This window comes from Gorilla gorilla, chromosome 4 (assembly GCF_029281585.2).
Source record: "Gorilla gorilla gorilla isolate KB3781 chromosome 4, NHGRI_mGorGor1-v2.1_pri, whole genome shotgun sequence".
Lineage (NCBI taxonomy): Eukaryota > Metazoa > Chordata > Mammalia > Primates > Hominidae > Gorilla > Gorilla gorilla.
Genome location: NC_073228.2, coordinates 15,396,901 through 15,418,079, shown reverse-complemented (window position 1 = coordinate 15,418,079; position 21,179 = coordinate 15,396,901). Strand labels below are relative to the sequence as shown.

General features: G+C 53.6%; 1 protein-coding gene across 2 annotated transcripts; it reads right to left on the bottom strand.

Moving 5' to 3' along the window:
• Positions 1-55: 55 nt before the first annotated feature.
• Positions 56-20,956, bottom strand: ST6GALNAC2 (ST6 N-acetylgalactosaminide alpha-2,6-sialyltransferase 2). Of its 2 annotated transcripts, XM_004040902.5 has the most exons (9): positions 20,729-20,947; positions 13,488-13,548; positions 9,113-9,287; positions 7,943-8,111; positions 7,388-7,526; positions 5,208-5,311; positions 3,361-3,444; positions 2,104-2,203; positions 56-953 (listed from the first exon to the last, which is right to left on the bottom strand). In XM_004040902.5, the coding sequence occupies exons 1-9, from the start codon at positions 20,851-20,853 to the stop codon at positions 786-788; spliced, it is 1,125 nt and encodes a 374-aa protein (XP_004040950.1). In that variant the 5' UTR covers positions 20,854-20,947; the 3' UTR covers positions 56-785. The 2 variants fall into 2 exon arrangements, with proteins under 2 accessions (XP_004040950.1, XP_055244826.1); XM_055388851.2 differs by lacking the exon at positions 56-953 and having other exon boundaries at positions 2,099-2,203; positions 3,361-3,542; positions 20,729-20,956.
• Between the last annotated feature and the right edge of the window lie 223 nt (positions 20,957-21,179).

Genomic DNA, 21,179 nt, shown 5'->3' with positions numbered 1-21,179 from the left:
TACAATAGAATTGGGAAACTACCGTCAGCCGAGTTCAAATTTACTGACGCCATGATATGAGGATGAAGGTTTATTACCTGGTGACATCATCCTGTTGGTGACAAGGTGGTGATACATCTCTAATGGGACTTCCCTCGGTGGCAGGCAGGCTGCCAAGCAACTAACCCCCATCAAGTGCCAGACCCTCCCAGTGTTCTGAGAGTCATCTCCATGCTAAACAGCCTGCGTTTTATATGACTTCTCTACCCAGCCAAAAAAAAAAAAATGGTCCATCATCTATGCAGTTATCTAGTCTTAAGTTATATTCTGGCTTTTTTCTCCCACTTTATTATGGAGCAGAAGTAAGCCTATCATGTTCTTAGAAAGGCTCTTAAGAGGTGTCCTGGAGTCCTTGAATCACTTTAGCCTCTCGGGTAGGATGTGCCACCAGGAGGATTTGGGCTGGAGCGTTTGTGTTTGCCTTTGACCTGGACTGCTGTCTGATCTTGCTGAACACTCCACCAACATTTCCTAAAGTTGCTCAGTGCCAATCCAGCAAAGCAGTCCATTTTCCCTTGGCCAAGATTGAGATGTATTGTTTTAGATACAGAAGAGTTCTTGGATGAGCCAAGGACAAGCTGGGGTGTCCTACATTGAACAGACCTCGATGAAAATCTTGAATTCACCCCAGTGCCCTCTGTTGGCAAGAAGGGAAGGTGAAGATTGAAAAGTTAAAAAAGCTTTTGGCCACTTGAGAGGATCAGGGCCGCAACTCTTGAAGAAGCAAAGGGCTCAGTGCCTTGGGGTCAGCGCTGGTACAGCTGAAGGATGCCAGCCTTGTGCAGGTCCCTCCACAGGGCAGCTTCCAGGGACAGATCGTGGTTTGCATAGAATATCAATGGCTTCATTTTTCGTTCGAAATAGTGGTCGGAAAATTTCCAGTAGTTGCTTGTGATGAATCCATAGGCACTGACCTGGGCAAGGACAGTCATTGGATTAGTATTTGTTGAGCGTCTAGTGTGTACAGACACTTGGGTGAAGTGACATGAGTTTAGAAAGGTGTCCCTCTGCTGAGGTGAGGATAATGGTCTAGGGCTTATTCCCACTTAGCAAGTGGGGAGATGGATTCAGGGGTGACTCACTGTGTCCCCACTTGGCATAGCTGGTGATTGCCAGAGCTGGATTTGGAACTCGAGGGTGGAGGCAAAAGCCCATTACTACTCTCTCCATCCTAACTGGGGACTGCAGTCAAGACACTCCTGCCTCAGAATAGGAAAAGGCCCTGTGTGGTGGCTCACGCCTGTAACCCCAACACTGGGAAGCTGAGGTGGGAGGATCACTTGAGCTTGGAAGTTTGAGACCAGCCTGGGCAACATGGTGAGACCCTGTCTCTACAAAAAGTAAAAAAAAAAAAAAAAGCCGGGCATGGCAGTACATGCCTGTGATCCCAGCTACCCAGCTACTTGGGAAGCTGAGGCAGGAGGATCATCACACCACTGCACTTAAGCCTGGGTGACAGAGTTGAGACCCTGTCTCAAAAAAGAGGGAAAAGATTTAGGTGTGAGTCGTGGAGAGGCATTTGGCCCCCAGCTCTCCATACCAGCTTTAGCGTGGGTCACGGCCTCTCCTTGAAAGCTGCTGCTTGGCCCCTGCCTCCACGAGCTTCACGTGGGTCATATCCCATCAGGAATGACTCTTAACAGTGATTTCAAAGTAGTTGCATGTGGGAGGCTAAACCTGCTGCCCTACCCCAGCTCTAGGATGTCCCCATAAAAGAATGTCCCTATTTGGCCCAGTATGTTGAGGACTTTGGCTTTCACAAGGGCAGTTTGATGATTTGAGCCTTAAATACCATATTGAGTGGCTGCCTTGGAGAAGAGTGAAAGAAGGAAGCCTGGGGCAGGTGTCAGGAGCCAAGGCAAGGCTGGCCCAGGACCTGTCCTTCAAAGGCCCCTGGGTTGTAGGCAAGGAAGTGAACAGTACCAGCAGCACTCTTGGAACTGGGGATTCCACGAACAGAGGCCAAGAGTCCCAGCTCCGAGGTAAGGGATATCAGGGGATCCTGTTGGGTTCTGTTATCCTGTGTTCTGCCGGCATGGGCTTCTGGAAGAGAAGGCCTCTTACCTGGTCACAGGTATGTAAAGCTGTCAGCAGCATGAGAGCCCCAGTACTAGGCATATATAGGTCTCCAAAATTTGTGTTAATCAACTTTGATTTCAAGAACCTGGAAGCAAAAAGAGACGTTTCAGCTCACTAGCTTGATGGCTATCATCACACTTCACAACTACACATTCAAATAGGTGGGAAAACTTCAAAAACTGAGGGCCTTCTACTCCAATCAGTTCTTTATTTGGTCCAAGTGGACTAAATACAAAGATCTTTGAGACCTTAGGTAAGGTTGGGGGAGGGGGTGGTGAGAAAGGAACCACAGGTTCCCCCTTTTGGCAACAGCTTGTTTTCACCCCAAGCTACTAAGTAACCACACTGCCAAGGGCATAGGTGGCCTGTTTATTTAGCCTGAGACTGCAGTTTCTCTCTACTCCACATCTTGATTAAGTAGGAATCACGTGTGAGGGACAGGGAGCTCAGACCCTGTGACTGGACCCACACAGTCCAAGAGTGAGGCCAGGCTGTGACCACGGGCTCTGCCCTCAGGCCCGAGTTCACATCGAGCTGTGCCAGGCCGATCACCTGACCTCTCAGAGCCTGTCTTCCTCTGTAGCACGGGACTAGAGGGGCTTCATTTGCCTCCCCAGATCCACACATCCCTCTCCAACTGCTCCCTGCCCTGGGATTCGAGCCTCTGGTCCACAGCAGGGTTTCTCAGTCTCAGTGCTATTGACACTTGGGGCCAGGTGCTTCTTGTGATGTTCAGCAGCATCCCTGGCCTCTACCCACTGATGGCACTTGCCCCCACCACCCTTGTGACAACCCCAAATGAGGACCATATGCACATCCACATTGAGAACCCCTGGCAGGAGGGAGGGAAGGGGGTTGAGGCTGGTCCCCGGGTTCCTTCTGGCACCTTATGTTGGCTGTGTTTGGGCCTGAAGGTTCTGATGCCCTGCTGCTGATGGCGCCGCTGCTGCTGTGCACCTTATGGCCCCAACTCCCAGTCTGTGCCTTTGTATCAACCTCCTTGAGTTATCCTGAGTTTCCTGTCCATTTCCTGGTGACTGACATACATCACCCTCCCTCTATCAAGGTGCTAAATAAAACAGTAAATGAAGTGACAGTGCTTCGCACACAGCACTCGGGACAGTGGAGCTCTGGTTATCGGTCAGTGCGTGGGGCTCGTGCGAGGGCACTGACTGGATGTGGGGTGGGTGTGTAAAAGGGGGAAGGAAGGGGACGCTGTTCTTCAGGCACCCCACTCCATACCTTTCTGTCAGGTAGCTGATGAAGTCCGGATGTAGCAGCTTGAATTTGCTGGCAGAGGCTTCTGGTCCAAAATAGGTGTGCGGCCTAGGACCCATGATAGAAGTGGACAGAGCGCCCAGAGCCGTCGTATTGCAAGGGGGAGATGGAGGGGAGGGTCAGGGCGCCGGAGTAGCCGCGATACCCTGAGCGGTAGGAGCGGGGCTGGGTGTAGTAGCGGGAGAAGGGGGTGTAGAAGGTGGCAGGCAGTACGGTGGGGACCACATGCGGCTTCCCGCTCACCAGCACCTCCACGGGCGGGGTGTAGGAGAGAGAGGAGGGGGGCGTGAACAGACCGGGGGGAGTTGGGAAGGGGCAGTTAGACTGGGGGTGGTTGGGGGGCGGGGGAAGGAGAGGTAAGTAGAGTGAGTCAGGAGGGGGTGGGGGCTTCCGGGCAGGGCAGGGAGAGGGACAGGCAAAGCATGGGTTTTGGGGAAGTGGTGCTGTGGGGGGCTGGAAAAAGGGGGGCTCCTTCAGAAAGCGGGGCACATAGGGGGTGATACAGGACGGGATGTTCTGAATTGGCCCGATATAGGAAGATGAGGTGGCAGGGCTGTAGAAGGAGGACTTGGGGGGCACAGCGGGGGTTAGGGAAGGGTTTCGAGAGAGGGATTTGAAACCAGACTGGGAGGGAGATTTGGAGGTGGGTGGGGTGAGGGTTTGGGCAGCCCCGCGGGGCACGTGTTGGACCTGAGGACTGGGGTTCAGGGACGAAGTCCGGGAAGAGGGCTGTGAGGCATTTGGGGTGGGAGGGTGGGAGGGGGGCCGGGAGGAAGAGCCCCGAGTGGGGGAGGGGGAAGGGGCAGGCTGCTGGCCTGGAGGGGTGACAATGTTGTTGGAACGGGACTGGGAGGGAGACTGGGTAGGGGATGGATTAGGGGTGTGGGAAGGGGAGCTCATTGGTGTTGGGGAGGCTTAGGTCCACCTGATGTCTCTGAGGCAGCCCCCAAGGGCCCAAGCCCAGCGTGTCACAAAGCCCAGCTCAGACCAGCAGTGGAAGCAATTGTTGGGTATCACCAAGGGGGGGTGTGGGGTGGGCCTGGCTTTAGAGCCCTTAACCCATAAGGACCACCTGTAAAGCCGCTCTCTGGGGGGTGGGGAAGATGTCCTCAGCGAGACGCCGAGATAGGAGGGCTGGTTGTCTGGGCCACAGCAGTGGCGTCGATTTTTAGGGACCTGATCTCAGGGACAAGAAATTGTCTCAGAACCCCCGGGAGGAGGTTCAGATGAGGTCATGGCTCAAGAGAGCTGCACCCAGGCCTGCTGTGCAGGAAGATGGGAAAGAAGACAAAGGGCCCGTTGTTTCCGCCTCTCAGGACGCTGGGCCTCGAGTCTGCTCTCCTGTTTCATGGGCATGACCCTGGGAAGGATGCCCAGCAGGGGGAGTGGCCCAGACTGGCCCCAACTCTCGTTTCCAGCACAGTGTGCTCAGTGGGACAGCAGACCCAGCCCAGTCTGTGACCCGGAGCCGCTGGCGGCTGGGCTGGGCAGGGAGAGTGCAGCCCGAAGCCGAGAAGCCAGACCTGCTCACCCCATTCAGAAGAGCTGCCTCTCCCACCCCCAGCCCACTGCCCCCAGAGGGCTACTGGGAACCCGGAGGGTCACCTGGGCTTTCCAGGGGTAGACAAAAAGTAGAATTTCCCAGTGCTGTTATGTGAATAATTGGGGATGATTGAATTCTTAGGGCTTTTCTTGCTGCCCTTCACCCACCTCCTCTTACCCCATGATGGGCCCTGGGAGCAAAAAGGAGATGACCACAGTGTCCCTTGCCCCTCTGCCACGCCCCACACCACCACGGCCTGGCTGCTCACCTGTCCCCTTTATCTAGGCCCTCAGGGACAGGCACGCCCAGAATGGCCGATCTCAGCATCACATAGTCGCGGGTGTCTGAGGGGATGAAGATATACTGCAGGTCCTGTCAGAATAGAGACAATGAGCCCGGAGGGGAACCAGGACATGTTTAGCTCCTCAGTGTGGACAGCCCTCCACCCAACCTTGCCCCCTGAGCCGACTGGAGAATTTCCCTTAAATACCTTTCATTCCCACCCAGAGGTGCTGTACTGGTTTCAGTGTAGGTCCACAAATCCTCTAATGCTCCTTCAGGAGGTGGCACCCAATTGCCATCCCCTGGAGCATGGGCTGGACTTAGCGACTCATGCACAGGATTTTTCTGATAAAGAGGAAAGTGATGGTGTGTGGCTTAGAGACTAGGTCATAAAAGGCACTGTGGCTTCCTTGACGTTCTCAGATCACTCACTCTGGATGAAGTTAGCTGCCATGTCGTGAGGGGAAAGTGATGGTGTGTGGCTTAGAGACTAGGTCATAGAAGGCACTGTGGCTTCCTTGACGTTCTCAGATCACTCACTCTGGATGAAGTTAGCTGCCATGTCGTGACGACATTCAAATAGCCTACAGGGGGCCCAAGTGGCAAGGGCCTGTGAGACGCCATCTTGATGTCAGCTCCGGTCAAGCTTTTGGGTCTCTCAGATGATGCAGCCCATCATCTGCACCTGAGCCAAAACCTCCCACTAAGCTCCCCCCAAATTCCTGCCCCATTGAAACCACAAGATAGTCAGTATTCATTGTTTAAAGCTACCAAGTTTTGAGGTCATTTGTTACACAGTAATAGATAACTCGTACATGTACTGTGGCTACGCTGAAACTAAGGCCGGGCACGGTGGCTCACGCCTATAATCCCAACACTTTGGGTGGCCGAGGCAGACGGATCATTTGAGGTCAGGAGTTCAAGACCAGCCTGGCCAACATGGTGAAACCCCATCTCCACTAAAAATACAAAAATTAGCCAGGCGTGGTGGTGCGTGCCTGTAATCCCAGCTTCTTGAGAGGCTGAGGCAGGAGAATCGCTTGAACCCAGGAGGCAGACGTTGCAGTGAGCTCAGATTGCACCATTGCACTCCAGCCTGGGTGACAGAGTGAGACTCCGTCTCAAAACAAAACAAAAGTCTAAAGCTGCTCTATTTTGTTCCACTTCACAGAAGAGAGGTTCTAGTGTGAGGACTCAGTGTGGCGTAGACACTATGGTAGGACACTCCTTAAGCCCCTGGTCAGGGGAGGAAGCTTCTAGAAACCCAACTCAGCTTCCTCCGGCACTGCAGATCCCCTTTTCCTGAGATCCCCTAACCCTGTGGCTGTGGCACCCACAGCCCCTGAGGAGGGAAGCTTTGAGTTACGGCCTTTGGGTGTGGGTGGAGGAACCTGGAGGCCAGCAGGTAGGGCCAGATGCTGGCTCACATGCAGTGGCTGCCACCTGGGACACGTCCCTCAGTGTCTCTGACCCTCAATTTCCCACACAGGGCTATTGTGAGATTTCAAGAGGCCACACATCATTCTTCCAGGGGCCAGTGTGGGGAAATGGAAACAACCCCAGCGGTGGGGTCACAGGGTCCTAGATCTAGATGGTTCCAGCTGAGTGACCTTGGACATGTTCCTGAACCTCTCAGCATCCCTGCTTTGTCATCTGGAAATGGGTACACGGGTCCCACTCAAGGGCTGCTGTGGTGACCGTGTGTGTGCCCTGTAACATGCTGGGAGGAGGAACTCCATAAATCCCCTTCCCCTGGGAGTCTGAGCTCCCCAAAGAATGCCAGCTCTCAAGGTGGGGGGTACTCTGGGTTCAAATCCTGACCCTACCGCTGACTCACTGAATGAAAGGCACCAGGCTTTTATCCCCGCACCAGTAAAACCATGGGTTGCACAGTCTCTGTAAAGTGCCTGGCAAGTCACAAGCGTTGGGTAAATGCTGGCCATTCGCATCCCATGCTGCAGAGGAGTCCTGTGACGCCTGAATCAGCAGGGAGTCTGGGACCAGATCCCCCCTCACCTTCAGTGGCTGTATCTTGCATCCAGAGTCCTGGCACCCCCTCAGCATCCACTGGACCAGGGTGTGTGAGCCCTATGGCCCCCACTGAGGGGACTCCAGGAACAATGGTGCCATTGTCAACCACAATGGCATGCCCGCCAGAGGCCTCACCTGTCCTTGTGGCACGGAGGTGAAACCCAGGTTCCAGTAGGAGACGAGGGAGTTCTTCATCGTGTTCACAGTGAAACCATAGAAGGAAGTCTTGGTGCCCACATCGCGCTCGAAGCCTTTGATCACAGCTCCATTGAGTCTGGTCGGCACAGAGGCCCGTCAGTGTCTGCGGTTACACCAGGCCGTCTGTTCTGCTTCCATCTCCACGGCTCTGCCTGGCCTATCCCCCTGCCTCTGTACAACCACTCCTTCTGCCCATGGCAATACCAGTGCCCAGTTGTCAACCAGACCCCCACTCCTCCAGACCTCAAGGGGTGACGCCCTGTGAGTGGGTAGAGCTGGCCCTGGTGGCTGCTTCCTCCTGGGTCCCCTGCATGGGCACCCATGCTCCGTCCTCAGGGCCTGTTTGTTTTTGCCTTGTCCATGCCCGTGTGCTGGTCACAACTGCTGAGCCGCCCAGGCCACTGCTGCCATAGCCCACTGCCCCTGGGGGAGACACCCACACCCTCCAGGCAACTCTCCCTCCCGCCCCTCCCCAGCCCCTACCCCTCATACCTGAATACATAGTCATGGGCATCGATGTTGGGACCCTGGCGGGACCCATTCAGAATGCCTCCGTTGCCCACCACGGCACACCGGATACACTTTGGAGGGGTGTCCCTGGGCGGGGCAAACAGCTTGGCACTCTCTGAGCCGTTCAGAAGGCTCAGGGTGGAGGCGACGACTGTGGGTGCAGATGGGGAGCAGCCATGAGGAGGGCTGGCATCGGGGGCACCTGGGGCCTTCCCTAGGCTGGTTCTGGTGCCCCATCTCCCCTGAGGCCTGACCCTAGCCCCTCCCAAGAAGCACAGAGGGTGGGAGGGGAAGGAGATGTCTGTGGGGGGAGAATTGAAAAGCTGACAGTGGAAGAGGGGGCTTGGCGGCCTTCACTTGTCTTAAGAACTTGAATAACTTATCTTCTTAAGACTAGTGCTAGAGAAGTGAGCTCAGGGCATAAAAAAGACTGGGCTGGGCACGGTGGCTCACACCTGTAATACCAGAACTTTGGAAGGGTGAGGTGGGCGAATCACTTGAGGCCAGGAGTTCGAGACCAGCCTGGGCAACATGGTGAAACCATGTCTCTATTAAAAATACAAAAATTAGCCAGGCGTGGTGGTGCGTGCCTAATCCCAGCTACTTGGGAGGCTGAGGCACAAGAATCACTTGAACCCGGGAGGCGGAGGTTGTAGTGAGCTGAGATTGTGCCACTGCACTCCAGCCTGAGTGACAGAGCGAGACTCCGTCTCAAAAATAAAAAAGACTGTATATTGCAAAAGAAAAGAACCGGAGGCCTGTGGGGGTTTGGGTGCAGGTATAATGCAGAGGGGGCTCTGGGCCTGCAGTGTGGGGGTTCCTGCAGCAGCAACCGTGAGTGAGGTGGTTTGAGGCCCCACAGCCTCTGTCCTTGGCCACCATTGGACGCTGCAGCCTTTCTTGCCAGGGAGGCCCCAGGATGGTGAGGCCCACTGGCGGGGGCAGCCCCACGACTCTCACTGACCCCTGGGTGCTTGGATGGAGGAGGGAGGTGAGGCAGGAGTTGCAGAGCTGGGGCTTCTGGGAGGAGAGAGGGGGACAGGGAGACCTGGCATCACCAGTGCTATGAGGGCAGAGAGGCCTGGCCTACCTCAGGGCAAAGAGCAGGAAGCTGAGGCAGAAGGCAGGTGAGAGACAGCGGGCGTGGGTTACCTTGGTATGAGAGCCCCCGCCAGCCATACGGGGCTTTGTGTTGGCTCAGGCGGTCCCAGAGCGCTGGGGTGAAGAGGTCCCCCCACAGCAGCACTGGAATGGAGAGATTGAACAGACCACGGAAGTGGGGGTGCTGCTGAATGGCCAGGTGAAGCAGGTGTTGGCAGGCCTGGCCCTGTGGGTGAGAAGGTGAGGGCTGAGCCCCGTTAGGTGGGGGCTGGGGTGGGTGGGGCCCTGCAGACCCTGCAGGGGAGTTGCGAGTTGTGAGGGAAGGCCTGCCCTGTCCCCTCCAGATTGGGGTCATCCTTGCATTTTTTTTTTCTTTTTTTGAGACAGAGTCTCGCTCTGTTGCCCAGGCTGGAGTGCAGTGGCTCCATCTCGGCTCACTGCAAGCTCCGTCTCCTGGGTTCACGCCATTCTCCTGCCTCAGCCTCCTGAGTAGCTGGGTCTACAGGCACCCACCACCACGCCCGGCTAATTTTTTGTATTTTTAGTAGAGATGGTTTCACCATGTTAGCCAGGGTGGTCTTGATCTCCTGACCTCGTGATCCACCCGCCTCGGCCTCCCAAAGTGCTGGGATTACAGGCGTGAGCCACCGCGCCCGGCCCATCCTTGCATTTTTGAACTGAGCTGGCAGCTAGGGGGTCTGGGAACTTTCTGGATTTAGCCTGCCTAGCTCTTCCTCTCCCAGAGGCCATGTCCCCTTGGCCTGGTGGTTCTGGCCTCACACTCCTTCATCTCACGCTTGAGCAAACTCTGGGGCGTTTTCTGATGCATGGGTCTGACCTGCCTGCCCTTTGGTGGAGTAGTTTCAGCCTGGGCTGAGCTGAGGCTGTCACCCTGGATGCAAAACCCTAACCCTACTGGTACTCGCTGTATAATTTGTGTGTGAACAGGCTGCCAGGAAGATCCGTGATAGTCTTTCTTTCCAGTGGTGCCTTTAGGGAGTGGAAGTGTCCCCCCAAAATTCATTACCCAGAGCCTTGGAATGTGACCTTAGTTGGAACTACGGTCTTTGGAGATGGAATTAGTTAGGAGGAGGTCATATAGGGTGAGGTCAGGCCCTAACTAGCATCCGCAGAAAGAGGCCGGGTGATGATGAAGCAGGGATCTGTGCGATGCACCACAAGCCAAAGAGCAGTGGAGCCGCTAGAGCTGGGGAAAGGCAGGGGAGGCTTTCTTCGAGCCTTCGGAGGGAGCGTGGCCCTGCCAGCACCTTGATTCTGGGCTTCTGGGCTCCAGAACTGTGATGATTCAATTTCTGTGGATCGAAGCCCCCCAGGCTGTGATCATTTGTTCCAGCAGCCATGGGGAAGGAACACAGCACCTCTGTATTTGTGGGCCTTGAGGGAGGGTGAGGTCAGGAAACGGGCCCCAGCCTTGTCTGCCCGTGACCCCACAAGTTCAGAATCGCACACAGTCCATGGCCTGGGTGGGCCTTCTATTACTCCTGAATGGGGCTCTTTGTTAAGCCATTGGTTTGATCAAAAGACAAAGCAGGAAATAGCTGTACAGTAATTTCTGCTATAATGCAACTTATGAGTGGCTAAATATCACCATGCTCTGCAAAGCTATGCAATCATGACCATGGGGCAGCTGGGCATGGGGGCTCACCCCTCTAATGCCAGCGCTTTGGGAGGTCAAGGCGGGAGGATAACTTGAGGCCAGGAGTTTCCAGATTAGCTTGGTCAACATAACAAGACCCCACGTCTGCAAAAAAATGTTTTTTCATTAGCCAGGCATGGTGGCCCAGACCTGTGGTCCCAGCTACTTGGGAAGCTGAGGTGGGAGGATTGCTTGAACCTTGGAGATTGAGGCTGCAGTGAGCTACTGAGACTGCACTCCAGCCTGGGCAACAGAGTGAGACCCCATCTCAAAAACAAAACAACAATAGCAAAACAAAAAACCACGGGCCTATGAGAAAATGGGATGAGTGACATAACACTGAAACGCTGTCAGGAATGCATAAAACCAAAGATACAAATCGAAGAAAGACAGAAGCACAGTTTTACTGATGTCCCGTGGTTAAAGAATACTTGAGATTGATGTGGAAGTGGGTGTCGGAAGGGGGCAGTTTGTGTGATATTGTGAAATGGTGGAAAGAAGTTGTCTGAAATCGGAGGGAATTGTGCCACCAGACTCACTAGGGCAGGTGAACCCATAACACACTCGGTGAAGCTGATGGAGATTTCAGGTGCGCATGTGTGTACTTTTTGTGTATTCCTACATGGCTCTGCTGAGTTGGGTGTGGTTTCTATGTTAACCTAGAGTTTTCACTGACAAAACCACTCAAAAGAAAATCCAGGCCGGGCACGGTGGCTCATGCCTATAATCCCAGCACTTTGGGAAGCAGAGGTGGGTGGATCACCTAAGTTCAGGGGTTTGAGACCAGCCTGAGCAACGTGGTGAAACCCCGTCTGTACTAAAAATACAAAATTAGCCTGGCGTGGTGGCACATGCCTGTAATTCCAGCTACTTGGGGGGCTGAGGCACAAGAATTGCTTGAACGTGGGAGGCGGAGGTTGCAGTGAGCCAAGATGGCGCCATTGCACTCCAGCCTGGGCAACAAGAGCGAAACTCCACCTCAAAAAAAAAAAAAAAAAAAAAATGCAAAATGTATGTGATGCTCAGATTGTTTCCTAATATGTCAATCTTGTTGGAACAAATTAACAAATTCTTTTTTTTCTTTTCTTTTTTTTTTTTTTGAGACAGAGTTTCGCTCTTGTTGCCCAGGCTGCAGTACAATGGCATGATCTCAGCTCACTGCAACCTCCACCTCCCAGGTTCAAGCGATTCTCCTGCCTTAGCCTCCCAAGTAGCTGGGATTACAGGCGGCTGCCACCATGCCTGGCTAATTTTTTGTATTTTTTGTAGAGACAGGGTTTCACCATATTGACCAGGCTGGTCTCGAACTCCTGATCTCAGGTGATCCACCCACCTCGGCCTCCCAAAAGTGCTGGGATTACAGGCATGAGCCACTGTGCCTGGCCGTTTTTGCCTTCTTATATGTGTCCAAAAGCCACCTCAAACCCTTTGTTTTAGACCAGGTGGGGACATATGTCAATTAGCATCGAACAGCTCAAGGCTCAAGGTGGAAAAGAGTTTAGGAAGCTTGAAGATGACCTGATCCAAGCACTCCTAAGGTGCTCAAGGCCCCTCTTCAGCCTGCCGGCCAAGTGTCCATTGGCCTCTGTATTTTTTTTTTTTTTTGGAGATGGAGTCTTGCTGTGTCACTCACGGTGGAGTGCAGTGGCACGATCTCAGCTCACTGCAACCTCCGTCTCCTGGGTTCAAGCAATTCTGCCTCAGTCTCCCAAGTAGCTGGGATTACAGGAGCCTGCCACCATGCCTGGCTAATTTTTTGTATTTTAGTAGAGACGGGGTTTCACTGTGTTGCCCAGGCTGGTCTCGAACTCCTGAACTCAGGCAATCTGCCCACCTCGGCCCCCCAAAGTGCTGGGATTACAGGTGTGAGCCACCACGTCCAGCGGCCTCTGTTAAGACAGGGCCCCCATCACCTGCCCGGGCTACTTGCTGTGTCTCTGAACAGCTTGGCTGTTGCTAAGCTCTAGCATGCAGTGAAATCTTTCTCCTGGAGGCCCCAGTCAGCATGTCCCATTTTAGTCTCTTGGGCATGGAAAACACCTCTTAAGCCTGTATTAATCCAGAACAACACAGTCATCATCCTGCTTATCGGCAGCACATGGAGCCAGGGTGGGGTGGAGTGGGATTGGGTTGGGGAGGCTGTATCGCGCAATGGTTCTGAGCCAGGTTCTAGACAAGAGGCTCAAACTCCAGGACTACCTCTTACTACCTAAGCGGGGTACTTAACTTCTTGGTGCCTCATTTTGCTCATTTGTAAGGGCCACATTCTAGGGTTGCTGCGAGGCTTCCGTGAGAGAATGCAGGTAAAGTCCCAAAATTAATGCTGTCTGTTACTTATGGTTATGAGGCAGGGCCCTGAAGCTTCTCAAACCTTCTGGGCAAGCAAGGGCATCTTTTCAGAGCTTGGAGTTTGCTCCAGGGTGAGCAGTTTAAATGTGACTTTTATAGGAAGTAGATATTTTGAGGAGTAGAATATAAAATTCACAGGACTATTTAAGATACAATCTTAGGACTCCGAAGAACTGTTCAGCTGGCTACACCCCATGAGTACATATTTATTCATCCTTCTCTGCTGTTGGGCCACAAGAAACCCTATTGGTCAGGTCTGAGAGGCCCTGAAGGGACGGATGCTCAGCTGTAACTTAGGGCATTCCAAAGAGCTCCTGCCCAGCAATCTCATGAGAGTGTTCTCGTTTGCTCTTCTTCCCTCCTCCCCACTAATTTGAGGGTGCTCAAAACTGCCACAGGGTAGTCGACCACTCTACCTACCTTTCCTGTCCAAGAATTCGATGCCTTGGATTGAAAGAATGCTTCAAATGATGTGGTGTCCCTGGGGGAAAAAGCAGAAAAAAGCAGGGGTCAGCAGCTCTGACCTACCCCTTGGAAGCTTTTGGACTGACTGACCCCCTTAGCTCTAGGGGCGGACAAAGTCTGTCTGTGCCCATTGTGGTGGCTCACATCTGTAATCCCAGTGCTTTGGGAGGCTGAGGTGGGAGGATCGCTTGGGACCAGGGGTTGGAGACCAACCTGGGCAACATAGCGAGACCTCATGTTTACCAAATTAAAAAAATTAGCTGGGCATGGTGGCAGGCACCTGTAGTCCCAGCTACTCAGGAGGCTGAGGCAGGAAGATTGTTTGAGACCAGGGGTCAAGGCTGCAGTGAACGTGATTGTGCCACTGTACTCCAGCCTAGGTGACGGTGAGACCTTGTCTCCAAAAAAAAAAAAAAAAGTTTGTTCTTTTGATTTTTTCACTTCTGTACTCTTATTCTTTTTTTTTGAGAGGGAGTTTTGCTCTTGTCACTCAGGCTGGAGTACAGTGGTGCAATCTCGGCTCACTGCAACCTCTGCCTCCTGGGTTCAAGTGATTCTCCTGCCTCAGCCTCCTGAGTAGCTGGGATTACAGGCATGCGCCACCACACCCAGCTAATTTTGTATTTTTAGTAGAGATGGGGTTTTTCCATGTTGGTCAGGCTGGTCTTGAACTCCCGACTTCAGGTGATCTGCCCACCTTGGCCTTCCAAAGTGCTGGGATTACAGGCGTAAGCCACTGCGCCCAGCTCTGTGCTCTTATTCTTGCCATGTCTTCCTCTTTAGGCACACAGGATACTGTCACTTTCTTATGTTTTGCCTCACTGTGTTAACTCAGAGATCAAGGCGTCCCTCAGCAAGTGGCAGAAATGTGGAGTTTACAGGAATAGTGAGATGGTGGCTTAAAATATATGAAAATAGAAAAGATTGCCAGCCACCTGGAACTGTGACCATCTGAAGGATCTCCCTGACAGGGCCCCAGAGGCAGGCATTAGGTCTGAGATGACTGGGCCTTCCTTCCCCTTTGTGTGGGTCACGCCCACCACTCCTGAAGTACAATCCTGGTTAAGGTTATGGCTCTTGCTATGGTTTGAATGAGTCCCCCAAAGTTTATGTGTTGGAAACTGAATCCCCAATGCAACAGTGTTGAGAGATGAGACCTTTAAGAGGTGATTAGGTCACTTGGGCTCTGCCTTCATGAATGGATTAATTTGGTTATTGCAAGAGTGGGTTAGTTATTGTGGAGTGGGTTCCTGATACAAGGATGAATCCAGCCTCTCTTCTCTGGAGCATACGTGCTCTCTTGCCTTTCTGCCTTCCATCTATGAGGATGCAGCAAGAAGGCCCTCTCCAGACACAGACCCCATGACCTGGGACTTCCCAGCCTCCAGAACCATAAGAGGTGACTCTCTGTTTTTTGTAAATGATCCAACTCAGGTGTTCTGTGATAGCAGCACAAAACAGACTAAGACAGCTCTGAAACCTCACTTCCTGGGTTTGCAACCTGTCTCCACCACTTGGCTGCTGTGTGATCTTGGGCAGTTGCTGAACTTCTCAGAACCTCAGTCTCTGCATTTATACAATAGGGATAATCATATTGAGCTCCTTTGATTGTTAGGAGGGTTCAAACAGAGAGTGTATGTTAGCACATATAAAAAGTGTCCTCTAGGTGGCCAGGCACGGTGGCTCATGCCTGTAATCCCAGTACTCTGGGAGACCGAGGCGGGTGGATCACGAGGTCAGGAGTTCGAGACCAACCTGGCCAACATGGTGAAACCCCATCTCTACTAAAAATACAAAAATTAGCTGGCATGTTGGCACATGCCTGTAATCCCAGCTACTTGGGAAGCTGAGGAAGGAGAATCACTTGAAACTGGAAGGTGGAGGTTATGGTGAGCCGAGATCACACCACTGCATTCCAGCCTGGGTGAAAGAGTGAAACTCCTGGCCGGGTGTGGTGGCTCACGTCTGTAATCCCAGCACTTTGGGAGGCCTAGGCGGGTGGATCACAAGTTCAGGAGATCGAGACCATCCTGGCTAACACGGTGAAACCCCATCTCTACTAAAAATACAAAAAAATTAGCCAGGTGTGGCAGCGGGTGCCTGTAGTCCCAGCTACTCGGGAGGCTGAGGCCCAGACTACTTGGGAGGCTGAGGCAGGAGAATGGCGTGAACCTGGGAGGTGGAACTTGTAGTAAGGGGAGATCGCACCACTGCACTCCAACCTGGGCGACAGAGTGAGACTCCGTCTCAAAAAAAAAAAAAAGAGTGAAAGTTTGTCTCAAAAAGAAAATAAAAGAAAAACGTGTTCTCTAAATATTATTTTTACCTCCTAAAGGAGGAAGAGAAAGGATCTTGCTGTGTCAGCCTCTATTATTAGTGTCCCTTCTAGAGGGCAGTAAGGGGATAGTGTTACTATCCCCTCCCAATGCCCAATTCCCAGGCGCTAGGTGGCCCCTGAATCAGGGCAGAAGGAAAACATAAAGGAAGGAACAGGGGTCCTTACCCTTTCAAAAGGTGGCCAGGCTTCTCTCAGACCCCTCCCTTCACCCCAGCAGCCACAGGTGGAGGGGACTCTGGGTTGGCAGCTTGCAAGAGAAACAAAGGTCTCTTGTTACCTGCTTCTAGGTGCTGAGATGCCTGAGCCACAAGGGAACCCAGGATCTGCCTCCCTTTGGTTTCCAGGTTTCCTATAAGACCCTGGAGGGACGGCCCAGAAAGAGCAGAGTTGATCCCTTCCCCCATCCCTCCCTTGCCCCCTTGGACTGTCCACTTGTCTGCCCACATAATCCCATAGTTCCTGCTCATAAGCACAATATGACCCCCTCTGGAAAGGAACTAGGACAGTGGTGCTCAGCCTAGGTTGCCTGTGAGAACCCCCAGGGAGGCTTGAAAAACCCCATTGCTCAGCCCCGAAATCCTGAGATTCTGATCTGATTGTTCTGGGGTCGGGGGAGGGCATTGGTGAGTCCAGTACCTACCCTCCCACCCCAACCAGGTGATTCTGCTGTGCAGCCAGGCTGGAGAGCCTGACGGAGGAGCTGCGGAACAGGGCAGAGTTGAGACGGGTGGGGGGCAGGGGTAGAGCTGTAAAGGAGATGATGGGGAACCCCCAAGTTCAGTTTTGCTGCCCTGAACTCCCCACCCTCAGGGAGGCCTGGTGTGACTTCAGAGTATCCCTGGTGCTCAGCCACTTCTCCCAGCCCCGCTCCTACTGATCCTTCCAGCCCCTCCCTCTCAGGAATCCAAGTGCCTGGGACACCTGGGAGGGCGTAGGAAGGGGACCAGCCTGCACATGCCCTTCTGGGAGGTTTTACCAGCCTGAGGAGATATACAGACCATGTGCTGCATTTTTCAGAAAGCTAATTTTACTCACAACTTAGATCATATTCTGTTTTTTATTTTTATTTTTTTAAGACGGAGTCTCGCTCTGTCACCAGGCTGGAGTAGTACAGTGTTGCATCTTGGCTCACTGCAACCTCTACCTCCTGGGTTCAAGCGATTCTCCTGCCTCAGCTTCCCAAGTAGCTGGGACTACAGGCGCATGCCACCATGCCCAGCTAAGTTTTGTATTTTTAGTAGAGACGAGTTTCACCATGTTGGCCAGGATGGTCTTGATCTCTTGACCTTGTGATCCACCCGCCTCGGCCTCCCAAAGTACTGGGGTTACAAGCGTGAGCCACCGTGCCCAGCCTTTTTTTTTTTTTTTTTTTTTGAGACAGGGTCTCACTTTGTCACTCAGCCTGGAGTGCAGTGGCAGGATCTTGGCTCACTACAGCCTTGACCTCCTGGGCTCAAGCGATCCTCCCATCTCAGTCCCCCAAGTAGCTGTGGCTTACAAGCATGTGTCACCATGCCTGGCTATTTTTTTTTTTATTTTATTGGTATTTTTAGTAGAAACGGGGTTTTGCCATGTTGCTCAGTCTGGTCTCAAACTCCTGGGCTCAAGCAATCTGCCTGCCTCAGCCTCCCAAAGTGCTAGGATTATAGGCACGAGCCACCGTGCCCGGGCTTCATATTCTTAATACTTAGCCCTAAAATGTTCTCTTTTTAAAAACATAACGTTGACAGTGGATAGTAACTGGCAGCCCTATGTTGATTCTCACTCTCCTATTAAACAACAACAACAACTTTTAATAGAAATGCCCATGTGGGGACCCACTGATCCAGATTCTGCCATGAGGAAATGCCCAGACTGGGCTCCACTCTAATCTGCACTAAAGAGCCCTCTCCTTGGGCTCTGTAGACCCTGTCCCAGCTGCCCATCTTCCTGGACTGTCCCCTGTAGCCAGGCATGTCCGTTTGCAGTCCCTAGCTGGGGAAGCTCATGTGGCCTGCCGGCTCTGCCCAGAACGCCATCCACCTCCCACTCTCTCCCAGACTAAATATCCACCTCCCACAGCAAGGCTGAGTCCTGACCTGCCCCGCACTGGGGTTTAAGCTACAGTGCAAATACAGAGAAACAGCAGGAAAGGGCCAGGTGCTTGAGTCATACTACATTTTGAAAAGAGGAAAGATCTTTTTTTAAAAAAAGCATTGTTGCATTATAATAGAAGTATAGTAAACTTCATACTTAAAGTCTGTTAGATACCCTGAAACAATTTTAATTTGTGTTTTTTAAAAAATGTATTACTCGGGGCTGGGCGCGGTGGCTCACGCCTATAATCCCAGCACTTTGGGAGGCCCAGGTAGACGGATCACGAGGTCAGGAGATTGAGACCATCCTGGCTAACATGGTGAAAACCTGTCTGTACTAAAACATACAAAAAATCAGCTGGGCGTGGTGGCGGGCGCCTGTAGACCCAGCTACTCGGGAGGCTGAGGTAGGAGAATGGCATGAACCCGGGAGGCAGAGCTTGCAGTGAGCCCAGATGGGGCCACTGCACTCCAGCCTGGGCGACAGAGGGAGACTCTGTCCCAAAAAAAAAAAAAAAAAAAAAAAGAAGATAATGTATTACTTGGGAGGCTGAGGTGGGAGAATCATTTTAGCTCAGGAGGTGGAGGTTACAGTGAGCCAAGATAGACCCACTGTACTCCAGCCTGGATGACAGAGTGAGACTGTCCCCAAAAGATTACTTTTATAAGAAAAGGAATTCATTTCTTACAGTTATGGAGGCTGAGAAGTCCAAGGTCGAGGAACCACATTTGGTGAAGGCCTTTTTTTTTTTCTTTTCTGCTCCTTGTGGAGCAGGGCTACCCCATAGGCAGTGGTCCAGGGCAGCCAGAGGGCCTTGGTGTTGGTGGGGCAGGACGTCACATGCAGAGTGGGGCTGAGTTGCTAGATCAGGTCTCTTCGTTTTTGTAAAATTATTTTTAATTGGCACATACTTGCACATATGTATAGGGTACAGTGTGATATTTCTTTTCTTTTTTTTGAGATGGAGTCTCACTCTGTCACCAGGCTGGAGTGCAGTGGCGTGATCTTGGCTCACTGCAAGCTCCACCTCCCGGGTTCACGCCATTCTCCTGCCTCAGCCTCCCGAGTAGCTGGGACTGCAGGCGCCCGCCACCACGCCCAGCTAATTTTTTGTATTTTTTAGTAGAGACGGGGTTTCACCGTGTTAGCCAGGATGGTCTGGATCTCCTGACCTCGTGACCCGCCTGCCTCAGCCTCCCAAAATGCTGAGATTACAGGCGTGAGCCACCGCGCCCGGCCACAGTGTGATATTTCAATACGTGTATGTAATGTGTAATAATCAAACCAGCTAATTAGCATATCCATCACCTCAAACTTTTTTTTTTTTTTTGGAGACAGGACCTTGCTGTATTGCCCAGGCTGGAGTGCAGTGGCGCGATCACAGCTCACTGCAGCCTCGACCTCCCAGACTCCCGGAATAGATAGATGGAAGCACAGGCATGCACCACCATCCCCGGATAAGTTTTGTATTTTTGGTAGAGACGAGGTTTCGCCATGTTGCCCAGGCTTATATCAAACATGTATTATTTCTTTGCATTGAGATACTTTGTGTTTTAAACATCTTTACATAAAAGTGACAAGGATTCCTTTTCTTTTGAGACAGGGTCTCACTCTGTCAACCAGACTGGAATGCAGTAGTGCAATCACAGCTCACAGCCTCGAATTCCTGGCCTCAAGCTATCCTCCCACCTCCGCCTCCCAGAGTGCTGGGACTACAGGAGTTAAGTCACCGTGGCGGGGCAAGCACCCTTTGTTCTAAGAGTGCTGGATTCCTGATCACTGGCAAGCTGTTTCACATTCTTCTGCAACTTTTGGTGTATCCTTTGACAACATCTGTGGAGACCAGATACTTATTTTGTTTTCATCCCGTTAGGCCCCCAGCAAGGTTGGTAGGGGGTGCGCAGATGGAAAAGCTCCAGGAAGGGAAAGGCTGGGGCTGGAGGCCTCTCCCTGAGGCTGCCGGGCCCTTCCCTCCTCCCAAACCCAGACTTCACACGGCTTGGTCCGCCTTTCTTAACCTAAGCGAAATCGTTTTGCGGCTTCTTCAGTCACCGGAACCACCACCTGCTAGAGGCCGGCTCCCAGGTTCTCCTCGTGGGACACCCAGGAAAGTGCCTAGGGAGGAGGAGGGAGTGGAGCGCAGGACGCGGCGCGGGGAGGAGAACGCGGATGGAGCCAGGAGTCACCCCTCTTTCCCTCGGGCGCCCGCCTCTTCGCGGATCGCGCCCGCACTGGGCTTATCCAGACACGGCGAGCGGAGGCCGGGGAGAAGGGAGCGGGCGCGGGGCGGACAGAGACCGCAGCGGGCGGGAAAGGCGACTGGCCGCGGCCCGACGGAGGGTCCCCGCGAAGTTGGAAACCGGAGACTTGGGCCCCTGCCCAAAAAGCAGAATCTGACGTTACCGAGGGAGAGTTCCCAACAAAAAAGGAAGTTTTTATCTGCTTCGGGGACCCAGCCAGATTTCGACAATAGAAAGTGTACTTATCAGGCCGGGGAGGACTTCACCAACAAGGGGCACCGGGGCGGGTCGCCAGTGCACAGGGGCGAGGTCTTCCTTGGACCCAGGCAAAGGCCGCGGGGTCCCGGCAGCGCGAGGTCGAGGCTGGGAGAGGGTTCTGGCGCCAAAGGGCCGCGGCCGAGTCCTCGCTGAGAGCTGCCCCAGAGGGGTCCACGCGGAGGTTGGGCTGAGGGCTGCGGGCCGCCGGGGAGCCCTGGGCTGGGGACCCTCCCCGCGCCCTGGTCGCCCCTGCGCCCTCCCGCTCTGCGCTCGGCAGCCCCTACCTGGCTCCGGCCGCTGGCCCCGGGTACCGCTGCACCGCCGAGAAGTACAGGGCAAAGAGGAGCCCCGAGCAGGCAGCCGTGAGCAGGAGCAGCAGCCAGAAGAACGACCCGCGCGGGAGCCCCATACAGCCCCGGCCAGCGAGCGCCCCGTCCGCTGACGTCCCAGGCAGAAGGGAGAGGCCCGGTGGGCCGGGTGGCACTTGCGGAGGCGGCCGTCTTGCCCTGCCCCGCCCTGCCCGCCGGGGGCCTGCGGCGCCTCCCCGCCCGGCAGCTCCCTCTCGGCCCCGGCTGAGTGGCCAGAGGCTGCCGCACCCTCGGGAGCTGGGCGGCGGGTCCCCCGGGGCTGGAGTGTCTCCCCGGCGCCCAGAGCGCGAGCTCCTTTGGCCCTGCCCCCTGCCCGGGAGACTTCGGCAGCGGCCACTCCTGCCACTGCGCTCTCTCCAGAGCCCAG

What these genes read in the sequence shown, in the direction of transcription:
- ST6GALNAC2 (XM_004040902.5), bottom strand. Translation starts at nt 20,853, where the DNA reads ATGGGGCTCCCGCGCGGGTCGTTCTTCTGGCTGCTGCTCCTGCTCACG. An exon ending in CGAATTCTTGGACAGGAAAG is followed by an intron (nt 9,288 to 13,487) that starts GTAGGTAGAGTG and finishes TCTCACCCACAG; the next exon opens with GGCCAGGCCTGCCAACACCT. An exon ending in GCCCATGACTATGTATTCAG is followed by an intron (nt 7,527 to 7,942) that starts GTATGAGGGGTA and finishes TGTGCCGACCAG; the next exon opens with ACTCAATGGAGCTGTGATCA.